Source organism: Vicugna pacos, chromosome 17 (genome assembly GCF_048564905.1).
Source record: "Vicugna pacos chromosome 17, VicPac4, whole genome shotgun sequence".
Classification (NCBI taxonomy): domain Eukaryota; kingdom Metazoa; phylum Chordata; class Mammalia; order Artiodactyla; family Camelidae; genus Vicugna; species Vicugna pacos.
Window position 1 is genome coordinate 6,483,951 of NC_133003.1, and position 17,697 is coordinate 6,501,647.

Consider the following 17,697-nt stretch of genomic DNA (forward strand, 5'->3'; position numbering starts at 1 on the left):
AAAGGAGGCAAGAACATACAATGGAGTATAAACAGTCTCTTCAGCAAATGGTGTTGGGAAAACTGGACAGCAGCATGCACATCAAGAAATTAGAATACTCCCTCACACCATACACAAAAATAAACTCAAAATGGCTTCAAGACCTAAATATAAGGCAAGATACTATAAACCTCTTAGAAGAAAATATAGGCAAAACATTATTGGACATAAATCTCAGCAATGTTCTCCTAGGGCCGTCTCCTCAAGCAATAGAAATAAAGGCAAATATAAACTAATGGGATCTATTTAAACTTACAAGCTTTTGCACAGCAAAGAAGACCATAAGTAAAACAAAAAGAAAACCTATGGAATGGGAGAAAATATTTGCAAAAGATGAGACTGACAAGGATGTATAAACAGCTCATGTATCTTAATAATAAAAAAAGTAAACAACCCAATCCAAAAATGGGCATAAGACCGAAACAAGCAATTTTCCAATGAAGACATACAAATGGCCAATAGGCAGATGAAAAATTCTCAATATTGCTAATTATCAGAGAAATGTAAATCAAAACTACAATGAGGTATCATCTCATACCAGTCAGAATGCCCATCATTCAAAAGTCCATAAATGATAAATGCTGGAGAGGCTGTGGAGAAAAGGGAACCCTCCTACACTGCTGGTGGGAATGTAGTTTGGTGCAGCCATTATGGAAAACAGTATGAAAATTCCTCCAAAGACTGAAAACAGACATACCATATGATTCAAGGAATCCCATTCATGGGCATATATCCAGAGGGAACCTTAATTCAAAAAGATCATGGACCCCAGTGTTCATAACAGCACTATTTACAACAGCCAAGACATGGAAACAACCTAAATGTCCATTGACTGAGGACTGGATAAAGAAGCTGTGGTATATTTATACAATGGAATACTACTCGGCCATAAAAAGAATGAAAGAATGCCATTTGCAGCAACATGGATGTCCCTGGAGAATGTCATTCTAAGTAAAGCAAGCCAGAAAGAGAAAGGAAAATATCATATGATATCACTTACATGTGGAAACTCAAAAAATAAATGAATATAATAAAATAGAAACAGACTCACACATACAAGGAACAAGCCACTGGTTTCCAGTGGGGAGACAAAAGGAGAAGGGTCAAGATAGGGTAGAGGTACAAACTACTAGGTATAATCTGAATAAGATACAAGAATATAATGTACAGCACAGCGACTACAGCCAGGATTTTATAAGAACTTGAAATGGGTTACAATCTATAAAAATACCAAATCACTAAGTTGTACATCAGAAACTAACATAATATTGTAATTTAACTATACCTCAATTATATAAAAACATGAAAAGTGAAAATAAAAGCCATGGCTGTACTAAGAAAGATTAAAAAATAAAACAAAATAAAACCCATAAAAAAGAAACCAACATTGGAAGTTTAACTTCCGGATACCAAGTATGGAAAGAGAAACCCATCAAACAGTAGCGCTTTCCTTCTTGTGGGAAAAAAAACAAAAGAGTTTGCTGGAAATGCTGTTATCTGAGAAACCAAAACTGACTCTTCCTTGAGACCAATTTGTCACTTCATTTTCCCAGCTGAGGCACAGCAGGTCCTTTGGACCCTGGAAAGGAACTGAATGACCAGGTATCCTGATCAAGGATGCCATATGACCCTACTGCGCTGGGCCCACCTCCAGGAGGGTATTAAAGAACACTTACAGGTTGAAGGGTCCCTTACTAAACCCCTGCTTTCGGGGATCCCAGAGCATGAGCGAAGGATGGGTTACGGGTCATGACACAACAAAGGCACAGAGGAAGGAAGAAAAGGGACACCAACAAGGGGGTCACCGGCACCACCACTTGCCCTTCTGGGTATTTGTAGCTCTGGCATCCCTTTTCAAACAACACTCAGAAATAAACTTACGTATCTAAATAATTTAAAGGTTACTGACAAGACAAATAACAGCACACATTCTGATTTGTACAATGGTAACATTATTACCATCACCAAGACTAATGAAAGCAATTACACAGACTAATAAAACACATTTTAAGACAAATACGATTTCCTTCTCTAAATCAACATACAGCATTTTCATCCGTATTTCCAGATTGCTGAAGAAGTTAATTACAAGCAGTCTCTGCTATTTATACAAAGATTATAAACAAAGAATTTCTAAGAGATCTTTTTGATAACTCTGGTTTTATAATTTACAACAAATTATGCATTACACCTTTGGAACATCAATTATAGTGACTTATTTTAAGGTATCAAAATATATGCAAATATATAACTATATAATGGTGAAATATTATATGTAGCAATGAATATTTTTCTGACTTAAGACAAATCTTCCTTAGCACAAGCATGATAGGCCTCAGAGAGTGTAGCAGAATGCATCCTGAAGAGACTGAAAGGTTGTCACTTACGTGAGACAGCAGGGCAGGCTCACGCTGACAGGTGACGGCGTTCCGGTTGGCTTCCATAAAATACCGCTGTGTGCGCCTCCGTTCCCGTTCCAGCTTCTTCTCCAGGGCCAGCTGGGATGTGGATAAACTGTCGAAATATTTCATCATGACATCGGCTATCATGGAGCTGACTTCTACAATATCTGGGCGGGCTTCTGCATCCGGCGTGAGGCATCTAAGAGAACACAAGCTAATCACAGTCAGGACCAGGCCGCGGGGTGTGGACGGTCAAGGGTAAATGCCGCTGTGTGTCCACCACGGCGTCTGCACCCAAGAGAACCTGGGGTGAGACAGACCTCGAGCACAGTGTTCAGTCTGAGACTTCTCAGAAGACATCTGGAAAGTCTGGGAAGGAGAAGGGGACAGCACTGTTCTCCTTGCAGGGGGGCTGGTGGGCAAGGGTCAGAGGCCAGGAGGGGTCTCAGGAGGGGTGGGCGGGGTCTGCTTCTCCTGGGTAAGTGGCTCTTTTCCAAAACCACACAGCCTCGCTGGCCAGTGAAACAAACAGGGGTCCCAATAACATCACACGTGATGCACCACAAGGAAGGAAGGATTCTGGGGGTGGGGTGGGGTGGGGCGTCACAACGTAGTGACTTTCCCAGCTGTGCGGGGGTAATGTCAACACGTCTTGATGAGTGAGTCTTACAAAACACGACTTCATAAAAACAAAATTCAACCCAGTTACTTGGTGGTTTAAGGTGTGTGGAGTGCTCTTTTTTAAAGCAGCTAATCTGACACACTGCATGCCGAAACTTTCTCAGATTTTGGAGGTAGGAAACACCAATCAGCCCACTAAAGTGAGGACTGCTCCTGTCACAGCCAACCCCCAGCAGAAGGCTACTCCAGATGCCCGGGGAGCCGGTTATCAAGATCACTGCTTAGCATAATTTAAATCCTTCTGGCACTCACTGTACTATTTAGTCTCTTTTTTAAAAAATCAAAAGCTCTAATTTCACTGAATCATGTGTACTTCTCAATAAATTTTAACTTATTTGGACTTGGAGAAAAAGATCTAATTTTCACACCTTCTATTTGATTTAGCAACCCATAGTTAACACAACTTTCACCTATAACGATGTCTCCAGGCAATGCACAGGAATTACTACACAAAATTGCTATCAGTAACAGAAGTAAAAATAACACTCTAATTTATAATTTTCCTTATTATTCTTTCTTGTATTTATTTATTTGAGGGGTTTTTTTAATTTTCTTTTTTCTTTTATTTTAAGTGATAGATGATTTACGATGTTAAAATAGCTTCAGGTATACAACATAGTGATTTTTTTATAGATTATATTCCATGTAAAGTTATTACAAAGTATCAGCTATAGTCCATGTGCTGTACAATACATTCTTGTATATTTGTATACACATATTTACAGTCAGTACCTCTTCAGCCCTCTACCCACTGGTAACCACTAGTTTGTTCACTGTATCTGTGAGTCTGTCCTATTTTATTATATTCCTTCATTTTACTTTTTAAATTCTACCTGTAAGTGGTAACATACAGTATTTGTCTTTCTCTGACTTATTTCACTAGGCATTACAGGTCCAGGTCCATCCACGGGCGTGCTAATGGCAAAATTTCATTCTTTTTGATGGCTGAGATTATTCCTAGCTATTTGACTCTTTCTGATGCAATTGTAAAGAGCATCGTTTTCTTACATTCTCTTTCTGATAGTTCATTAGTATTTGCTGTGTATAGAAAAGCAACAGATTCCTGTGTATTCATCTTTTTGGAGATTTCAGAGTATTTTAATGTTCATTTCTTCACTGGATGCACTTTGAAGTTATTCGGGTTAACAATTTAAAGAGGGTAGAGCAAAGGAAAGATGGAGAATGCAAACAGTTGGTTCTCGCTGATTTAATTTCAAATTCTAGGCGTGGCGTGTTTTTCTGAAACAACCACCACAAAGTGCTTACTTCAGGAATCCAGAAATGCAAACGCGGACGGATCTCTGGAGCTACATATCACTACAGCCCACATAACGAGAAGCGCGCGGTCCTCTTGCTCTGCAAATCAGGTGCGAATGTGCACGTGTCTCCATGGTAACAGAGCCGTGGGCAGGCGCTGCATAATCTATGTGGCTCCATTATGGTTTCCTAACAGATGCTCTGCATTTGTTCTCATTGGATACAATTATGTGTGCTTGATTATATATAGTTATGTATATATGTATATGTAATTTGATCTGACCTGAAGCCAAGATGCAAATAGCAACTATAACTCAAAGCAACTATTAACAACTCAATAGCAAGCTATTGGTTCTAACAGTCTTTTGGTGGAGATTTCAGGGTTTTCTAAGTACAGTGTCATGTCATTTGCAAATAGTGACAATTTTACTTTTTCCCTTCTGATATAGATTCCTTTTATTTCTTTTTCTTGTCTGAATGCTGTGGCTAGGACTTCCAATGCTATGTTAAGTAGAAATGTAGAAGGTGCAGATCCTTGTACCTGATTTTAGAGGAAAAGTTTTCAGTTTTCCACCATTGTATATGATGTTAGCTGTGGGTTTATTATAAATCACCTGTATTAGGTTGAGATACGCACCCTCTATAAATCATTCTTCTTTAGATTATTTAATATGAATGGGTGCTGAATTTTTCAAAAGCTTTTCTGCATTTGATCCACAGCCTTTACCAGTGGGATTTTCCCCTTCTTATAATTTCTTCCTTACTGTACCTTTTCTTTTCCACTTAAAAGAAGATCCTTTAATATTTTTTGTAAGGTCTGTTTAGTAGTCATGAACTCTTCTAGCTTTTGTCTGAGAACCTCTATCTCTCCTTCAGTTGTGCATAACAGCTTTGCTGGGTAGAGTATTCAACTTTGCAGGGCTTTCCACCCTTTCAGCATTTTAAACATATCATGCCGCCCTCTTCTGGCCTGCGATGTTTCTGCAGAAAAATCAGCTGACACTCTTCTGGGGATTCCCTGTAACTGACTCTTTGTTTTCCTCTTGCTGCCTTTAGAAGTCTCTCTTTATCTTTAACTTCTGCCCTTTCAATAATGGGATGTCCGGGGGTGGGTCTCTTTGTGTTTGCTTGTTTGGGACCCTCTGTGCTTCCTGGATGTCTGTTTCCTTCTTCAGCATCAGGAAGTTTTCAGCCATCATTTCATCAAATACATTTTCGACCCCTTTCTCTCCTCTTCTTCTGGGATCCCTGTAATTTGAATGTTAGTATGCACGATGTCCTAGAGGTCCCTTAAACTACTCTTTCTAAAAATCTGTTGGTTGTATTTTTTTTGCTGTTCTGATAGGGTGGTTACCATTACTGTGCCTCCCACATAACTGATACGTTCTCCCGTGTCACCTAATCTGCGGTTAATTCCCTCCACGGTATTTCTCATTTCAGTTATTTTATTCTTTAGCTCTGTTGGGTCCTTTTTTCTATTTCCCAGTTCCTTCTTAAAGTTCTTACTGTGTTCATTTATTCTTTTCCCAAGTTCAGTTAGCATTCTCTTACCATTGCTTTGAACTCTTCATCAGGTAAATGATTTATCATGGTCATTAGGGTTTTTTTTCAGGGTGTATCCTTGTTATTTCTTTTGAAACATATTCTCCTCTTCTCATTTTGTTTACCTTTCTCTGTCTCTCTGAATTTAGGAGAAACAGTTACCTGCTCTGGTCTTGCAGGCGTGCCTTGTGTGGGAACATCCCTGTGCAACTGCATGTGCTCAGGGGCCTTGGCGGGAGGTGGATCTGACAGCAGCACCGGCCGCAACTTCTTCCACGTGTGCTGGTGGCCGCCACCCTGGTGGGAGGTAGGGGTGGAGCTGGAGGGGCCAGAGCCAGGCCCAGGGCCAAACTGGGGCTTCTCTGCTCAGTGGCTGTCACTGCCCTGTCAAAGGAGGGATCAGGGCTGCAGGGGCTGGAGCAGGACCCTGAGGGAGCTGGGTTTCTCCCAGGGGTGCTGGCATGCTCCACCTTGGTAGGGGTGTGGGCTCAGGGCCTGAGGCCCGGGGGCTGCACTTCTGTGCTGGTGTCACTGTGTCCCCGGTGTGCTCGCGTGGCTAGAGGCTGGGCGTGACGGGAGGGGCAGCGCTGCGCCGCCGAGCTGACTTTGCTCCCTCCCACGGGTGAGCAGTGACACGCGCTGGCGGTGGTGCCTGCGCTCTGGTCAGAGGCAGGGCTGGGGTCCAAGCCGGCTCCGTCCCCTCCAGGCGTGCGCGCTGTCATGGGCAGTGACACAAAGCACCAGATGGCTTGTGCAACCAGGCGTAGAAAGGGAAAACTTAGGCAACTGGGATATTTTGGGCATAAAAGGAAATGTTCTTCCTTTTTAAAAAGTAAACGCTCTCTTAACAGTGGACTGGAAGGCAAAAACAGCAATGCTGGTGTTGGGTAGAGCAACAAAAAACGTATTTTCTGCCCCAGACTCTTCTGGGCTACCAAGCTATTCTCCCAATTTAAAAGCCTGCTAAGAAACTAAGAAAACGGGAAATTGAATTTGTTCCCTAGTTCTTTTTAAACTTAATTTTTAAAGACTACAAATCCAAAGCAATTGGAATATGTAACTGTATGCAACTCACAATGGATTTTGGTTGTATGTCAAATTTTCTAAAGATAAAATTTGGGATATGAACCCAGGCACTGAGTCTTGAACAACTTTCAGTGAACACTGTATCTGTTACAGGCTGCATGCTGCAATCTGAATTTGTAGTCAGTCATAAAATTTCAGGCTCAGTTCCTACTAATTATGGGCTTCCTAATATTTTGAATTAGAAGTGTACTCAAAACATTTACTGCGTTGTCCCCTACTGGTGATTGTCCATCCTCTTAAACAGCCTGGTTGACAGGGGACTCACCACCCACCCGGCAGCCTGCTCCATTGTGGAACCTCTAATTCTGACACACACTTCCTAACGGTGAGCTAACCCTGGCCTCCCCAGAACTTCCACTCCATGGGCTTGGTACCATTTGCTGAAGTTCCACATCACAAATCCAGTTGTTTTCATATTCTCAGTGTCATTCCATTTTCCCAGTTAACTTAAGTAGTTTTTCATCCTTGTATAACTGTACTTCAACACTTATGGACTCAACTTTCAATGCACAGCAAAACAACCCCACTTCTCTCCATCAACACCACCATGAGTCCAGTCAAAGCCGCTGTCACCACTCAGCACAAGTGGACCTGCTTTTCCCTCCATTCTCATACCCCCTGCTCTATTCCCTAGAGATCAGCCAGGATGGTCCTTGCTGAAGAAGAAATCTTCACTATGTCTCAACCTGTTAATAGCCCTTCAGTCCACTCCTCACTGCTGGAGATAAATATTCAAGCCCTCGACGTGGCCTACAGCAGCTAGTCCACCCTGGCCCCTGGCAGCCTCCCAGACCCACTCGCTGTCTGTTTTCTCCTTTGCTTGATGTGCTGCATCTCCAGTTTCTTCCAGTTCTTCAGACCAACAAGCTGTCCCGCTGAGGAAAGCCTTCAGAGACACGGGTCTGTGAAGTGCTTTCTCTGCTCTGCTCACTGAGAGTTAGTGAATGTCTGGGTCTCAGATTATATGCCCTTTCTTCAGAGAAACTTTCCCCCATCCCCAGACTAGACCAAGTCCTTCTGTAATCTCATTTCCCCCTTTACCATCCTTCATCAAATACATCTTAAATTTATATGCTTCATTCCATAAATAATATTATTAATAATGCCAATACCTAATTTTATGGAGGACTTACTACGTGCTGGGTACCGTTCTAAGAGCATCAGAAGCCCGATCCTATTCTGGCTTCAAAGCAAGCCCGTGAGTGGTTACTACTGCTACCCACACATGACAGATGGGAAGAGTGGTGCTCGGGAAGGTTAAGGTGAGTGGACAAGGTTATTAGAATCCACTTGATTCTAGAACCTACTAAGGTTCTTAAGCTTTTCACGATAATGCTGGGATCTAACGCTGACTCTGCTACTAAGAGGCGTGGATACCAACAGCCAAGGGGACGATCAGGAGCAAGCGATGGCCCTGTCTGCCCAGTGCCACAAGGTCAGAACAAGCTCTCTGTACTTTTTCTCCACACTACTGTCCCCTAGTCTTTGTGGCACTCAAATACCTAAGAAAAGGATAGCTTCAATGAGTCAGTTTGGTTCTCCTGTCTTGACATCTCTGGAGACTTCCTGAATTTTTAAGGCATTTCCCAGAAAGCAAATAGCAGAGAACAGGAGACGAGCAGTTTAAATACGTTTGTCTGGATTCATTAGCAACAGGGCAGATCTGGTAAACATGGAATTCAGGCGATTTAGAAAGGGATGTGAGCTCACTGGCCGGGACATTAACAATGAGAACTGCCAGCACTGCTCCAGATTCTCCGTGGCCACGCTCTGTGCTAAGTGATTTGCACGTGTTACTTTGTATAATCACCACACCAGCCTGATGAGGCTGGTACTGCTGTGATCCCCGCTTTAGCAGATGAGGAAACAGGTGCAGAGAAAATAGTCAGACTGTTTGCTTAGAGTCCACAGTTAGTGAAACTCGGCCACCGCTGGGCCTGAGGTGCTTAGGACGTAGGGCAGCATCGTGCTGAGCAAGGAAGGATTCAAGATACAATCCTATGAACATATGAGGAGTATCCATTATGCCTGAACAATGGGCTGGGAGGGGAAGCCAGAGGGAAGGGGCGCAGCCATGGCAGCGTGTCTATTCCATTCCGTCAGAGACGGAGCTGAGCGAGGACAGACACAGAACTGAGTCTGAAGGGAACTGGCCAGGGGGACGGATGAAGATTCTATCTGAGGCGACCCTCGGATTTCTATTACAATAATGAGGGTCTGACTCATCTTGATGGGGCAGAGTAATACTCTGGGGCCAACTTAAGAACAGAAGATGGTCCAGAAGTAACAGTCAGGCAGATAAAGGTCACTCATGCATACAACCAGCCAATTGTTAAGCGTCTGCTTTGCACTGGGCATTGCTCTGGGCACTGAACAACTGTAAAGTAAGCTTAAAAAGTCCCTACTTTTGTGGAGTTTTCCTTTAGGTGGGGAAGAGAGACAACACAGAAACAAGGCCGCAGGCACACGTATTAAGTTAGGGGTGGTGGGGGCCATGAACTCTGCAAAGCGGGCAACTGCTGGGAGGCTGGGGGGGGGCATCAGGGCTCCCCGGTAACACAGAACTGCAATCTCAGCAGCGACACAGAGGAAGGGAGGGCCTCTGCCATGCGTGTACCAGAGGGAAGAGAATGGGGTGGGGGGGAAGGGGAAGAGAGACGGGCCAGAGGGAGAGCGCTTGCTGGAATACGCAGGGGCTCCCTGTGGCTGGGGTGGAGGGGGCAGAGAGCACGGGCGATGTCAGCTGGGACAAGCACTGTGGGGACCGAACTTTGAGACTCCAAAGGGATAAGGACTTTTATTACACTCCTCCTACCTGGCTAGCTGGAGCACTTCTTTCTGACTTTCTTTGAGAAATTATTATATAACATTATCAACTTAAAAATAGAATATTACCAACTTAAAAATATGAATGAAAAAAATGCTTGTAATTTTATCATCTGACGTGGCCTTTTTTAGATTCCTGTGTTGTTGTCCAGCCTTTTTTCATATCTACACCTATTTTAATGTCTTTTCTGATAGTTATAAACAGTTGCACATTTTGTTTTCCTAAGCTTCAGTTTGCCCTTGTTTCACAGGCTGATACAAAGTCTTCTGAATCATCAATCTAATGATTGCAGTATGTCAAGTCAATGTCCTACGTCTTCTTGGACACTTGGGTGACTTCCAATTGGTCCCCGTGACTGGTGATGCACAAACGTTTTTCTAGGCTTGGGTTCTTTGGGATCACTTCCTCTTTGTAAATATTTACATAGTGATTTTGTGAGGTATTTCTTGGTAATCCCGACAGGTTCGCGGTTGTGAGACAAAATTACCTGGTGATGGTGGTGGTCACCTTTTCAGAGTAGACGCCTTCTGGCACTGGTTCATACACTGCCTCCACGATCTGCCATACAGAGGAGAGTGACGGACGTAAAGGACCTACGGTGCCTCTAGGGGGTGGTCCTTGGCCACAAAACTAGAGTTACTCAACAAGCATCATAACCTCGTGCACACACTTTCATCAGAAACAAAACAGAAAAATTCATATAAATTGAAAGTTTCTGAGCAAAAAATTGTACTTTTCAAGCTGACTTAAAGTTAACCTCACGTTCATAATGATGTGCAGGATGATATAATATGCTGGGTTGAGGGTAGTCCAAAACACAATTAAGAATAAAAGCAAAGTGGTATATTTATTTTGATAATTTTCTAGGATAAAGTGAAGACAATTATAGGGGAATGTGGGCCACAGCACAAGATGCAGATTTGGAAGAAACAAAAAATAAACTGGGTCAAGCGGCTTATAAAACAATGCCGCTTTTCATCGACAGTTGCATTCAAATCACAAAGGTTCTATCTGAGAAGAAAAGGAATGGTAGATTTGGCAACATGAGATCCTGCCTGCCTCCCAAGGTTGCTTACCTTTGTAGCCAAGGAGAGCATGTTGGTGCTGTAGAAGGGAGGGCTCAGAGTCGCCATCTGATAAAGGATGCAGCCTGCTGCCCAGACATCCACCTTCTCCCAGTACGGCTCACTCTTCAGCACCTCGGGGCTGCGGGAAAATGATGATGGTCATGAACAGTGAAAAAGGGAGAAGTCAGCACGGGAAAAAAGTTCCACTTTCAAGCTATAGTTGGAGACGCAAAAAAAAAAAAAACAAAACTCTGGCTCACTAATTCAAATAACATTAAAAAGTGTCTGTGAATACTCTCAGGCTTGGTGAGCTGAGCAGCACAACTAAGGAATTTTACTTTAAGCCACAAATAACAATGAACTGCATAAACACCTCTCAGGGAGTGATGGAAATGCTAGCTATCCTGATTGTGGCGATGGTTTCATAGGTGTAGACATCTGTCAAAATTCATCAAGCTGTACATCTGAAATATGTGTAGTTTACTGTACAGGAATCATAAAGTTGTTTAAAAAAAAAGATGAGAGATTGGAATCCTCATACACTGCTGATGGGAATGTAAAATGGTGCAGCCTATTGGAAAACAGTTAGGCAGTTCTTAAAAAGTTGAACACAGAGTTGCCATATTAAGGGATACAGCTCCAGGCCAAACCCTGTGTGTGATCTTTTGGGTCCAACCACGGGCTTTGCCTGGCAGACCTCCCGGGAGGAAACTGACTTCCCCACGCCAGACGTGGCACTCTGCCAGTGTCCCACAGGTCCAGGAGGGAGCTGCGGTAACAATCTCGGCTTCCCTGTCAAAACCAGTCAGCCACGTGTACAGTCACGGCTGCGCTCCCAGACCAGGCACCTCCGATCGGTGCCCAGAGGCCTTGGATGGGCCCCCCCGCCAGAGCCTGGGCTGAGACCAACTTGTGAGGGTCTGGCTGAGGCAGACCGTTCAACTGCTGGTGACACTTCTGCGTGCTGTTAATGAATGGTTACACACATTACAGAAGCATGAAAACCCAGACAGAAAGGGTATACTTCAACTTCAGGGTAGTGATCACCTCTGGGGAGGAAGAGGAAATAGAATGGGGAGGGGTCTTCAATTGAATGAATACATAGCATAACTTCTTCAAAACATTTTTCCTAAGTAGATATAATATAGCTAGAATATATTGAAACCAGTGTGTATAAATGGATGTTTATTAACTAATGAAATATTTCACAATAAAAAAGAATTAAAAAAAACCAAAATAATGGTTAGGGATAGGTGGCAGAATAATATGATTCTAAATTCATGATACATTTATATATTTTTCAAATTCTTCCAACCGTCATGAATTTATTTCATAATGATAAACAGCACATGTATTTTTTCAAAAAATTTCATGATCAGTAAATTTACTTAAGCAGAGAGCTGGAAAAAACAAACCAGTATTAAAAATCTCATTTTGGTGTAAAAACCCTAAACAAGTGTTTTTACTAGGCCAGTGCTGAGAAACTTTTTCTAATGCAAGTCAATATTTAAAGGCGAAATTTAGATGTATCCAAATTTTAACGGATAGTTAGGAACTGAAATGCAAATAAATTACAGCTATAATCGTTATTCCTGTCGATGTCCTTTTGAAAACATGACTAAATAAATCTGGATTCTCTGAATGTGTTTATTCAATCTTTTCCTATAAATTACTCTGTGTAGAGCTACAGCTAATAACAGATTTTTTAAAAGAGCTGGAATATCTAATTCAATAGTTTTCAAAAATATTCTAGAATTCTCTTCAGATTAAATAATGTGTAAAAGCCCCCTCACTGTTCAGACGACATCAGAACGAAGGCACTTTGTTGAAGCAGGGGTCTTGATTTCTCACTTGCTCCACAGATACATGCCCTCTCTCCCCTCTTTACCTCTCCCCATGAGTGGCTTCTTCTGCTCTGGACACCAGCATCCTCAGCTCTGCTGGCCTCTCACCACCACCCTCATTCTCACAGTTCACATCACACTTCTCCACGAGCTGTTGCTGGTTCTACCTGTGACTGCTTGTCACCTCCCCCCACCCCAAAGCCCTTACTATTCCCCCAAAACCACTCCTGGTAATCACTGCCTATCTGCAGATCTAAGGGGTGTCCTTTGGTCCTTTCCATTGAGTCATGAAATCATCCCATGAAACGACAATTCTCAATGCTTGGCCCTTCTGCATACTGGATGCTGTGACCTAGGAAAAGCACTGTGCTCCTCCTCGGACACTTTCTCGTGTCTTGTCTGACTCTAGTTTCCCTTGGCTCTCTTTCTTCTCCCTCCTCTTTGCCTGCTCCTCCCAAACCTCCCCAGGGCTTGCTCCCTCTGAGTCTGCCCCTGAAGCGCTGTGGCCCCTCAAGGTCTAGCTCAGTACTTGTCTGCTTCACAGCCAGTCCCGCCTAGACGCCCACGAGCCTCTCTCCCCCGGGGCTCCCACAACATATTTGGGTTGCTTATTGGGCATGACAGCCTTACTGCCTCAAAAACAACCCGAATGTTATGGAGATGCTGCTGTGGGTTGAAGTCCTTAATCCTGATACCTATGAATGTGACCTCATTTGGAGATAGGGTCTTTGCAGAAGTAATCGGGTTAAGATGAGTTCATACTTGATTGAGGTGGGCCCTAATCCAGATGACTAGTGTCTTAATGAGAAGAGGAAACAGAGACACAGACATAGACGAGCGGGGAAAATACCGTATGCTGATGGAGACAGAGATGAGAGGGATGTACCTGCATGTCCATTCCTGATCTGTCCTGGTCCACCTGCCTCCTGGATGCCCCCCAGCTTATCCAGTAGAGAGCCCCGTTTCCTAACAAGGACAGCTGTCTGGCTCCCCGGGGTGAATTCTGGATTCCCTCTTGGTAGCCTTGATGAAAGCTCCAGCAGCTTCTGCACCCAGGTGGAGGCCACCTGCTCTACAGGGTGACTCTGGCCATAGGTGACCCTGCCCCACAACACTGCCAGGAGGGGTGGGGAACACAACCCGGAAGTATGGAGAAGTTAGGGCCTACGGACAAACTCTGACCAATGAGAAACAGAGATGAATTCTCCCCCCTTATTTCCCCCAATGGACTCTTCTAATGCACACAGGTGCCTTAAGATCCACCCAGAGACATGCCCCTTGACCAAGTAACTGGTGGTTTCTACTGAAGCTGTGGCCAGCTTGGCAACACACCACACTGTATTGTGACCTCCCTTCCCTTCCGTGTTTCTCAGTTCATCTCACTCTCAATGCCCTGGGACCACCACCTCCCAAAAAAGGGCTAGCATTTGTGCTCCATTTTCTGTGGAACTCAGGATAAGACTAGGTATTTAACTTCCTTCTGTCCTATCTAACAGATGGGACAATGACAGTCCTTCTCATACAACTGCTGAAATTATTATGCCAGAGAATGCCTCGTGCTCAGAAAACGCTACTTGTTAAAATTAGCAATAAATACAGAGAGAGCCACCAGCATTTCTGCATCTCCCTCCCACTGGGGTTGGGGAGGAGGGAGTCAGAGACTGTGTGTATTCCTGATGCATCTTCTTTTCTTTTGTTCTTTTTGTAATTAAAAGCTATTACTACTGCACCTTATCCCACAGAGGCATGGAAGCTCATTTACGCAGAAAAGGCACTTACTAAATGCCGTTAAGGGACTCACAGGGTTTCTGGGAGGACCCAAGAGCCAGCCTTGGGGGCTTTTCAGTGAGAATGTCTCCCCGGCACAGCCTTCACCACTGACACTGGACAGCAGACACCAGGACGCCAATACCACCGTCTTCCACCACCGCCCTTGCCCTGCCTCCAAACTGGACTCCGCCCAGTGCATGCTCTCTCCCATTCACCACCTGCAGATCCAAGTCTTGCTGAGGCCACATGGTAGCCACCTGGTACAGCTGCAAGGGCAGCTAAAAGAACACTTTTCTTTCTGGTGCCTTGTTTAACAAGAGGACATTCAAAAAGTAGGAAGGTCCCCAAATACAGAAAAGGCGTTCAAAGGTCTTCAGGACAGCCAAAAATATGACAAATGCCCACTCCACAGCTGTTTGAGGAATCACCCCAAATCAAATAAAATACGGTTCCAAATTAAAAAGAAAGAACAAGAAGGGAGGGCTGGAAAAACAACCTACCTACTGAGGGGATTCCTGCAAAGTGTGCCTCGTGTCCAGGTCATCTGTGATGCTTAGGGCCTGGGGGGAGCTCACGCTGTTTTGTGAGCTGCTGCTGGGGCCACCATAGCACTGGGGTTCTCCTCTACACAAGCTTATACTCGGGGTCACCTCTTTCTAGCCCTCAGACAACTTGTCATTGTAATTAGAACTCAAAGTGAACATGAACAAGTTCTACTCAAGCCTAGTATTACTCATCAACCCTCAGGCAGAAATCTTAGACAATTACCCCGTCAACAAGGAGATGTAATACTCAGATGACAGAGTCTCTTATTCTTTGAAGAAAAGATACGTGATAGATTGAAAATTAAAATATCTGAAGCAAGACAACGAATCACTTCTATTAAGTATATCCATCCATTGTCCCATCAATTACAATTACAGTCTACTTCCTCTCTTATGTTACTCATACTGGTGTCCCTTGAACAACACAGGGCTTAGGAGTACAGCCCTCTGCACAGTCCAAAATCTGTATTTAATTTATAGTCAGTCCTCAGTACCCGCAGGTCCGCACACTGGGGCTCAGCCAACCAGGTGGGCAGTACTGGGGTATGCATGGAGTGAATAAAACCTGACTGTAAGTGGACTCACACAGCTCAAACACGTGTTGTTCAAGGGTCAGCTGTATGTGAACGAAGTCACCAAGAATTTAAATTTTCCTTTGAAGTTTATAGACTACCTCTCACATTTTGAAGACTTATTCATTTTTTAGAGCCCTTTAAGTTTACAGCAACACTGAGAGAAAGTTATGGAGATTTTCCGTATACCCTCTTCCCCTCCACAGCCCCTTTCTTTTTTATTCTCGTTAATGCGAGGCTCATATCAGCCCACCCCTGGATTATCACAGAAGCCTTCCTCCCTTAAGTGCCTTCACATGTTCCATCACTGAGCAACTGTTTTCTGAGCACCTACTATGTGCCAAGTCCTCTCTTCCAGACAGTTTTGTTATGAAAGTACAGAGAAAAGTGGGTTAGTAGCTGGAAAAGAAAGAGAAGAATGTTGAGTGTGCTTGTTTTTTAAGATAGGGACAAATGGCAGTATGCTGGCTGATGCACAGGCATGAGTCAGTGGAGGTGGAGAAACTAGTGATGCAGTGTGAAGAGGGCTGGCCTGCAGGACATGGAGACACAGCAGGGGACTGGCCTCCATGAGGACTGCAGGAGCGCACCTCATGCAGGGCCAAGGGTGCAGGTGGGACGGGGGAAGGGGGCAGGGCACGATCACTAAAGGAACGACACAGCCATTGAGGACACGATGAACACTGGCCAGAACCAACCGGGCCCAAGATGGTGGAAGATTTGACTCTGAGTGACCTTGAGCCTCATTAGACACTCATGGTAGTACATTAACATGCTAAATGACACTCCCACAGGTGCCATGACAGTTCCGAGGGTACCCGAAGGCCCAAAGATGGGTGGTGGCCCAATCCCTGGAAATCCACCCACCCTTTCCCCCAAATAGTTGGACTAATCCTCCCACATGTCAGCCCATGAAATTATCCAGCCCATGAAAACTAACCACCCCATAACCGGGGGCGGCCTCTCTGGCCTTCTGAGATGGCCCACACTCTGTGTACGGAGTGTGCCTCTCCCTGAATAAAGCTACTTTCACTCTCCTGTGGCCCGCTCTTGAATTCTTTCCTGGACGAAGCCAAGGACCCTCACTCGGCGGCCTGTCCCAGGGACTCGCCCAATACTTGGGGCGTGACCATCCTCTCGCACCCCCTTCTCCTGGAGCACAGGGAGCTGGGAAGACATGGAAGCAAAGCTTGTGGAAGTGCCGCCGTGATGGCTCCTAGTTTCTCAGGGAAGCAGGCAGCAGAGTCGCTGGTGTAGAAGTTGGAGATCAAACTCTTGCTATTAACCCAAACCTTACTCAAACACCTCTACATGAACCTCCGCACACGCTGATCACCCACTTCACTAATTTCTTGACACCCCTTCAATGACCTGTGTCCTTCACCGGGCTTGCCCTGCTGTACCCCACCGAGGGGCAGCAGAGGGAGTCATGATAAACATTGGATTCCACCAAAACGTGTTAATTATGAATGAAAGATGTTGCAGCCACATCAGCAAACAAAGGATGCTGTGGTCATCAAGTCATCAACCACTATCCTTGCCCTGAGGGATGGAGGCAAACAGGTTGCGGCTGCCAAGGCCTCAGTCACTGCACAACCCCCAACATTGCTTCCTGAGGGGAGGCAGCATGGAAAAGAACCGGCACTGGCCCTAGACAGCTACGGTGCATGTCAAAGGAATGATTTCAATGAGCCCAGACTCTTTCATCCTTCCATACCTAGAAAACCGCTGAATTCCTTAATTTGAGGTGTCTGGTTTGCTTTAATTAACAGTCATCTTTTGATGTCCCCACTACCTGGTCTTTGCCACAAAAACCCCCACAGACCCTGACTCCCACTTAACTCTTTGGAGCAGTTCCTCAGAACTGTCTTAGAGGTTGTCTCTTGGGCTAAAGTCCTCAGTTTTTGTCTGCCGAATAAAACATAATTGTCAACTTTCAGGTTGTGCGTGTTTTTTTAGTCGACAGTACAAAACTTGAAAATATACATCACTAAGTGATACCATAGCTAAGGAAATACAGTAATTTTACTCATATAACAAAAGCATACACAGAGGATACTGAAAA

At 44.3% G+C, this 17,697-nt stretch overlaps 1 protein-coding gene across 1 annotated transcript in view; it reads right to left on the bottom strand.

Moving 5' to 3' along the window:
• Nucleotides 1–17,697, bottom strand: part of LOC140686678 (serine/threonine-protein kinase Nek10-like) — an 88,321-nt gene that overhangs the window by 54,657 nt on the left and 15,967 nt on the right. Inside the window, exons 2-4 of the mRNA XM_072940888.1 lie at nucleotides 10,911–11,040; nucleotides 10,322–10,392; nucleotides 2,427–2,640 (exon numbers count right to left, since the gene is read on the bottom strand). Coding sequence (XP_072796989.1) covers nucleotides 2,427–2,640; nucleotides 10,322–10,392; nucleotides 10,911–11,040 — 415 coding nt within the window. The remainder of the gene's footprint in view (nucleotides 1–2,426; nucleotides 2,641–10,321; nucleotides 10,393–10,910; nucleotides 11,041–17,697) is intronic.